Here is a 7088-nt window from a genome sequence, read left to right on the forward strand (position 1 = left end):
CTGCGGGGCACCGGCGGGGCGTAGTGGCGGTGCGTCGCCAGCAAGTACGTTGGTGGAGGTGTCGTGGTCGGGTAATGACAAAGAGTTGGGTTGGCGTGTTTGTGGCTAGAGGAAACAGACAAATTGCGCACACCGGCTTGAACCTTTTGACATTCCCGAGGCGACTGCGGGCGACGGTGGTGACAGCATCTGCTTCATTGCCGAATCGACGTACTTGGGCAGCCGTTGTGGATCGCGCTGCAGGAGGGCCGGTGCCACGGGGGCATGCTGCGTTCACGGCGCCTTGTGCGATGCAGGGCAGTGCGCTGCGGCGAAAGTGGCAGGGTGTTGAGGAGCCTCTTTTTCTGTTGTTTCATACCGTCCTGCTGTGGGTGACGTGCACCTTGGCATTTTGGGCGTTTGCAAGTTGCGGCCCAACAATTGAGGGGCAGAGAAAATTGGCCTGAATCACGGCATCAAGGAATGCCGACAGCATCTTCAGCACCTGCTGCAGGGGACACTCCTGCAGAAGAAGATGCAGTTAGCAGTGGGCGAGGGCTGCTGTTCCCCCGTGCTGCTGCTGGGGGCGCAGGCAGTTCGGGTTCAACTCGGAAAGGAAACGCCTGCAAGAGGGTCTGCACCACTGTGACCCCAACAGTCTCAGCGCCGGGAAACACACAACAGACAACGTGGGCAGCAGTGACGTCGCAGCTGTGTGGGTGCATGCCTCACCGCTACCGCTGCCGTTGCCTGTGCGGCTGGGTAATGATGAGGCGCAACCACACACACTCACACACCCTGGCAGGGACGACGCACACTTTTTGTGCGCTCAGTTTGCTTGTGTTTCCTCTGGGCCAACGTCTCTCTTGTGGTGTGAGGGATGTTTTTGCTCTTTTTTTTTGCATCGTCACTCCGTGCACACTCTCAGTGGGTGGCGCCCCTTCCCCTTCCTGTCTGCTGCTGCCATCGATACACACGCGATGCCGGTCTCGTTGCTGTACGCTTCACGGAGTGCCCAAACGAAACACGAGGCCGCGGAGACCGTAAGGGGCAAATGCGCAATGTGCGACCAGGCAGTTTTTTTTTCCTGTGTGTTCCGCACGGACAATGAATACACGCTGCTCTTTTCTGCTTCTGGACACGTGAAACAAAAAACATCTGCCGAAACATTTTGTGTTGTTTGTTCTCCTTTTTTTTTCGAGTCAAATGACTGCAGCTCTCTTTTAGTGGGTGCCGTGCCCGCCACCGTCGCTGCATGTCGCCGTGTCGTGTTTGCTCCCGCTGCCGGCTGTGTTGCTGGCATGCCTTAATTCCTCTTCTTCCTGCTAGAGGTACCGGTAGTCCACGAGGAGGATTCTTTTATTTTTTCGCTGCGATGGCACGGGAGTGGTGGGGCGTGTGGCGGCCGCTTTGAAGGCGCCCGCTGTGGAGGGAGAGAACAGACGGGGTGTGTGGCGTGTCTCGCTGCGAGTGTGTGGGGCATCACCCATCGCAGCCTGCCGTGCGGCGTGATGCGGATCGGTGAGGGCAAATGTGCGGCAGCGGCAGACTGTGCGGTGGGCGTGGATTCGCCCCGTCCTTCGCGTTGCGGGTGTGTGGGTGCGCTGTGGGGCCGGCTTCTCCTCCGCGTGTCTTTCGCCCTTGCACGGTGGGTGCGTATTTTGGAGTGGGCGGACAATAAATGAGCTGTGCGAGTGGCGATGGTGCGGCTGCTGCGGTGTGTGTGACGTTCGGCTTCGAGTGGTTTGTCTGTCATTGTCATCTCTCAGTGTTTTTGTGTGTTACTCTTCTCACCCTCCTCTCTTCTCTCTGCCCCTTGCTAGACTGTGCGTGTGTGTGTGTCTTTGCTGCTGTGACAAGAGTGGGGATGGCTGGCCGTGTGCTGTTGGTGTGTGCCCTCTGCGTGCTGTGCGGCGGCGGCGGCGGTGTCGGTGCGTGGGGGTGGCGGCTACTGCACGGAGAGTGACTGGAGGGACCTGAGGACGGTCACGAGGGACATGAGCGAGGTGGAGATTCGGGCGAAGTACTGTGGCCGCAAGCCGGAGTTTGTGCAGCTGCTGCGGGCGAGTCTGCAGGCAGAGAGTGAACAACGTCAGGCTGAGAATCAGGCTCAAAAAAATGATGAGAAGGCAAGCAGTGCCACCGACCCCAAGGAAAAAGTTTCACAAGTAAGTCAACAACTGGGGCAGGATGCCTCTACTGTATCCACAAAACTGGAAACTGATAACTTACCGCTAAATCCATCGGGAGAGACAGGCGGAGCAAAAACTTCAAATCCGGAGGAGGTGCCAGCAGCGTCAAATGGAAAGAAAGAGGCTAACTTACAGTCAGGTGGCAGCAGCCAAAGTCAAGTTGAAGATGGAGCGACAGGCGGTGCGGAGGGAACAGCAACAGCGCCAGCTGCCAACGCCACCACCAAAACAACGAAGGCGACGCATGGCGACAGTGACGGCGGCAGCGCGGCCTTGCACTGCACCTCCCCCCTTGCGCTTCTTCTGCTTTTTGCGTGTGCAGTGTCTGCTGCGATGACGGCGGCGTGAGGGAGCGGTGCGCAGCTCGTCCTTCGCTTAAATATATATATATTTCTCTCTCTTTGTGTGTGTCCTCCCGCACGGACTGTCGCCCTCGCCCCACCCCACGAGGCACACACGTAATGTGCTCATGCATACACGCACACTCATGCAGCCCGTTGGTCTTCCTTTTTGTTTTAATTATTTTGCTTTTGAGGGGCCGCTGCCGTTCTGCTTGGCTGCATGGGTACAGCACCGTAACTGCTTTAATCATTTCAATTGTTTTGGTTTTGATTGCTTTCGGTGGGCGGCCTTTCTTTCTCCCTTCCTCTTCCTGGATTGGGCTGCACCGGAAGGGAGGGAGTGTGTGTGCTTGCTGGTCGGCCCACTTGCTGCTGCGCGTCCCCACTGCTCGGTGGGTGCCCCACGCTTTGGCTTCACTTCACGGGGTTTGTGTATTTTTATGTTTGTTGGAGCGTTCGGACGGAATGGCCGGGTCGTGCATTGTGGTTTGCAGCGTATGGTGAGTGTGCTGTGCATCATCTTTTTCCTGTTGTATTGCTTTGCGTATGCGCAGGAGTCGCTAAGGGTGGGCCGGGAAAAGATTGTTTTTTTTGAGGGACAACGCAAGATGCCGGCCGCGTCTCCACCTTTTCACCGTCACTCACACGCCATGGAGAAAACGGGGGTGCGTAGCCGTCTGTTGCTGTGTTGGGTTCGGGGCGCGTGGTAGATAGTCTGGCGTTGAGGGGAGTTTTTTTTTTTTTCGCTTATGGGAGAGACTGAAGGCATCGACTCTTCCCTCACCTCTTCGTTCTTGCTGCTTTAGTGCTTGACTGGATGCTGCGCCTCAGTGGGAAACGGTTCTGCTGGGGGCTATTCCTGGTTCGCGGGAGTGGGAGTGGAGCACGGCCGATGCTTCGGGGTGTGCGCCTTCGCACGTTGTGCCCTCCTTTTGGCTGTTAATAAACCACAGCTGCTGGCAGTGCCGTCTGACTGTCTGTCTGTGTGGGTGGGAGGAGGAGGAGTAGCGGCCCGCATTTTTGGTAGGGCCACCCAACGCATCTTCCCCTGCCGCCTCGTTTCCCCCCCAGCCAGACCCCAAAATAAGCGGCCGTTTTCTGCTGCTGCGGCTGCCAGGGAACGCTTCCACCGGGGCTGCTCATACGAGGCGTGCGCGTGTTTTATTTTCGCATCCTTTTTTGGTGACCGCTGCGTGGCCCGTCAGTGAACGCGCCGTAGACCACTCCTCAGAGAGGGCGAGGCGGCCAGCACTGGGAGAATCTTGGGCGGCGCGACACGGATATTTTTTGGGAGCTTGGAACGAGCGTGGAAAGATGCGTCTGCGTTGGGCGTCGGATTGCGCGACGCCTACTGCTGGGTGAGAGACGGGAATCCAAAAGAAAACGAAAAAAAGGTGCGCCGCTGCCGCGTGGTTGCTGCGACGGCTGGTTAATTATTTGACTGCGCACGTCAGCGTCTGTCGTGGCGCTGCGGTGGTGGCGCAAGACGTCTGTGGTGAGTTTCACGTTGAAGAAGTTGGAGGGACACTACGAGGATGCCTGCCATGCGGGGTGGGGTCACGTCATGGAAGTTTCTGACGGGCGAGGAGGGATGCGAATGGAGCTGAGGGAAGGCAGGCCACCACAGCCGTGGGATTAAAAGGTGGAGGGGGCGACTGTTCTCATGGATGACGGTGCAGCGCAGTTCCGCCCACCACGTCCCAGTCTGGTGGTGCTCACCTCCGAGAAGTGGCCGTACGCACTGCTGCAAGGATGTGGTTCTGACTGCTGTGTGTACTCTGAGGTGGAGCGGGCGTGGCAGATCGTTGAGGGCGATCTGGCCGGGCTGTTTGGCACGCACGGCGGGGCGAACTCGGCGTCTGTGCTGCGTGCCTTGATCGGGACGCCCGGGATCGGGAAGTCGGTGGATGCTTGCTCGTGCCTTCTCTACCAGCTGCTGCACTACGACGCCGAGCAGCTCCACGCGGTGGCGTGCTTCATTGGGGAGCGAGCGTTTCTGTTTGACAAGACCACCAAGACGGTGTTTTCGCTCGGATGTTCGACTCCGGCGATGGAGAGTTTATTTGGAGGTCTCCGTGCAGATGAGGGGGTATATTGTCTGCGACGTGATGGGGTGGAGGAAGATGTTGCCCGCCAAAATGCCTCCCACTGGGTGGGGCATGCTTGCCGTGTCGTCCCTAAACGAAACTCGCTACAGGGACTGGGAGGAGGACATGGGCGCCCCCCGGATCATCATGAGCGGCCCTGATGAGAGAGATGTGACGGTAGTGTGTGCCTGGAGGATGCACGGGGAGAGCCTGCGGAGGGGCAGGCGGAGCAGTTAAGCGAGGCCGAGAGACGCATGAGTCGCTTGGGACCAGTCCGGCGTTACGCCTTCAGTCGCTACGGGAATGGAGTTGTGCGTGAGCTTCATACGCACATCGACCGACTCACGACGTGGGCTGTGAATTTTTACGTTGGGCTGGACAAGGTGGATTTGTGTGGTCTTGCAGCGTTCCGACTGGAGACTACTCGAAGATGGAGCGGGTGGTGACGGGACGGGCAACAGAGTGCTTCCAGAACGCCCCGGGTTCCGCTTCGCTCAGTGCCGACGTGTTGGTGTGCGTGGCGAAGGTGATGCGGTCGCGTCTCGACTTCATGACGGTGCTGATGCCGTACTCTGCGCTGCTGCCCTCCGCAGTGTAGGGGTACGCAATAGACGTGTTCATGTACGGGGACTTTGTGCGAAGGATACGCGATAAGCTGAGCGAGCTGCGGACTCTAACCCCAGCAGGAGGGTGCGGGCCACGGCCATGCCTGCTGCAAATGAACCCACCGTTGTGCCCTACCGACGCGGTTGCGCTGCCGCCGAAGGTGCTTCATCCTGGGAAGATTGATGCAATGCGCCGAGTGCTGAAGGCTTTCCGCTTGTGGAAGTCTTTTTCTTTGTTGAGGCACCGTGGAGGACGACGGTTGGGACTCCGGCAGCTAGGCCAGTACGGAGGATAAAAGGAACAGGACCTTTTGGAAGAGCACGGCGCGTCAGTACCATGTGGCGGTGTTGTATGAAGACGTAAATACCGTGTGCAGTGAGTGAAACGTCTTTTTGCTTCCCTTCAGCCTCTTTGAGGTGCTTCACTTCCACGAGCACCGCGGCGTTGCTGGGAAGCAGGCGATTGCGTTTGGGTTGTTGGTAGTGGCGGTGACATAACTACAGAACCTTGTTTTTCTGGTTGCAGAGGGAAGGCATATGCAGCGTGCGTAATGTGGTGTTTTTTTTCTTTCATTTGATGCCGGGTATCGCTTGGAGAAGATGGAGACGAACGCCCGCCGCCATTTATTATTGTTATTTTGTATTGCTTTTATTGTTTATTTCAATTTTCTTGTTACGCTGCACCCCACTCCTGCTGCAGTGCGCTGAGGGAAGTGGGGGCGTTGGGGTTTTTGTGGGAACCGTGATGGGAGGTCCCGCCGGCATGCGCACTGTGTGTTGCTGCTGGCGGGGTTTGAAGGGGCTGGGCGGGGGAGACGGTAAGCGAGGTGCTTATGTATTATTTTTTTATTGTTTGATTTCTGCGGGGCATCCCACACTGTGGACTCTCCGTGCAGGTGCGGGTGGTGCTTTTTTAGGGCCGCGCACAACAGTCGCTGCTATCGCCGCCTTCTTTGCGGCTGCCGTCTCTTGTGGGGGGCGGCGAGTGTGAGGTCATGCGGCCCACGTGTTTGTCGGTGCGGCCTTCGTTGTGGATTGCCACTGTTCTTTCCGGTGTGCCCAACTGTGGGTGCGGGCGCTGCCCATCGTTTTTTTTTTTCTGGTTTCACCTCACTTTTTTTCCTCAACGCCCTCGGAAGGAAAGAGAACAAACACTACTTGCTGCTGTGCACATTGAAACGCTCTGCAGTTACCACCGCCACCACCAGCACACACACACACACACACACTCGCGCTTACTGCCTGAGCGGATCCACCACAACGAGGGAAGAGAGTGTGAGTAAGCAGCGACACATGCCCAAGATGTACCGGCACCTGTTTTCTTATTTGGTGCTGCTGCTGTTTGTGCTCTTGACATGCTGTGGCAGTCAAGCTGCGGGAAGTGCCCCAGGGACGGCCGTTAATTTATTCACAGGGACGACACCGATAACTGATGCCAAATGGGAGGGAATGCAATGCGTTGAAGGGTCAGTTCGCTCGCTTCGTGTCCCCAGCCTTGTGGAGGTGGACGGTGCTGTGTTTGCCGTTGCTGAGGCCCAGTGCAAGAATGGAGTTGACAGCTTCACTGGCATCGTATCACAGCACCTCAAGGAAATTGGAACAGAACCGACTGAGATTCCGATGGGTGCAGGCACAGGTTCCTTTCACACGCAGCTGCTGAAGGAAGGTGGTAACGAAATGAAGGACACATCGCGACCAACAACAATTGTGAGTGGCAATAGTGTCTATATGCTGCTGAGAAGCTGCAGCCGTGCAACATTGGAGAGCAAAGAGGCTGATCAAAGTGGATGTAAGATTGTGCTGGTGAAGGGGAGTGTCACTGAGGGTGAAGAGAAGAAAGTCCAGTGGAACGAGACCCATGCAATGTATCCTAAACCTAGAGTT

At 57.2% G+C, this 7088-nt stretch overlaps 5 protein-coding genes across 5 annotated transcripts in view, besides 4 other annotated features; all 5 read left to right on the forward strand.

Moving 5' to 3' along the window:
* TraAM80_09017 (uncharacterized protein) lies at nt 1-446 on the forward strand (the record flags this gene model as incomplete). Its single annotated transcript, XM_029385726.1, has 1 exon — nt 1-446. A coding segment is annotated over one exon (446 nt), but the record flags the coding sequence as incomplete, so codon positions are not given.
* Nucleotides 447-1889: 1443 nt separating this feature from the next.
* Nucleotides 1890-1928: a microsatellite.
* Nucleotides 1929-1976: 48 nt separating this feature from the next.
* TraAM80_09018 (uncharacterized protein) lies at nt 1977-2519 on the forward strand (the record flags this gene model as incomplete). Its single annotated transcript, XM_029385727.1, has 1 exon — nt 1977-2519. The coding sequence occupies one exon, from the start codon at nt 1977-1979 to the stop codon at nt 2517-2519; it is 543 nt and encodes a 180-aa protein (XP_029234418.1).
* Nucleotides 2520-2658: 139 nt separating this feature from the next.
* Nucleotides 2659-3222, forward strand: TraAM80_09019 (uncharacterized protein; the record flags this gene model as incomplete). The annotated part of the gene is made up of 1 exon (XM_029385728.1): nt 2659-3222. The coding sequence occupies one exon, from the start codon at nt 2659-2661 to the stop codon at nt 3220-3222; it is 564 nt and encodes a 187-aa protein (XP_029234419.1).
* A 243-nt stretch (nt 3223-3465) lies between these two features.
* Nucleotides 3466-3500: a microsatellite.
* A 675-nt stretch (nt 3501-4175) lies between these two features.
* TraAM80_09020 (retrotransposon hot spot (RHS) protein) lies at nt 4176-4760 on the forward strand (the record flags this gene model as incomplete). The annotated part of the gene is made up of 1 exon (XM_029385729.1): nt 4176-4760. The coding sequence occupies one exon, from the start codon at nt 4176-4178 to the stop codon at nt 4758-4760; it is 585 nt and encodes a 194-aa protein (XP_029234420.1).
* A 1066-nt stretch (nt 4761-5826) lies between these two features.
* Nucleotides 5827-5865: a microsatellite.
* Nucleotides 5866-6395: 530 nt separating this feature from the next.
* Nucleotides 6396-6433: a microsatellite.
* Nucleotides 6434-6497: 64 nt separating this feature from the next.
* Nucleotides 6498-7088, forward strand: part of TraAM80_09021 (trans-sialidase) — a gene marked incomplete at both ends in the record, with an annotated part of 672 nt that continues 81 nt past the window's right edge. The window contains one exon of the mRNA XM_029385730.1: nt 6498-7088. This exon is cut by the window's right edge and continues 81 nt beyond it. Coding sequence (XP_029234421.1) covers nt 6498-7088 — 591 coding nt within the window.

The sequence above is a fragment of the Trypanosoma rangeli genome (assembly GCF_003719475.1).
Source record: "Trypanosoma rangeli strain AM80 chromosome Unknown Tra_15.4_contig_00499, whole genome shotgun sequence".
Lineage (NCBI taxonomy): Eukaryota > Euglenozoa > Kinetoplastea > Trypanosomatida > Trypanosomatidae > Trypanosoma > Trypanosoma rangeli.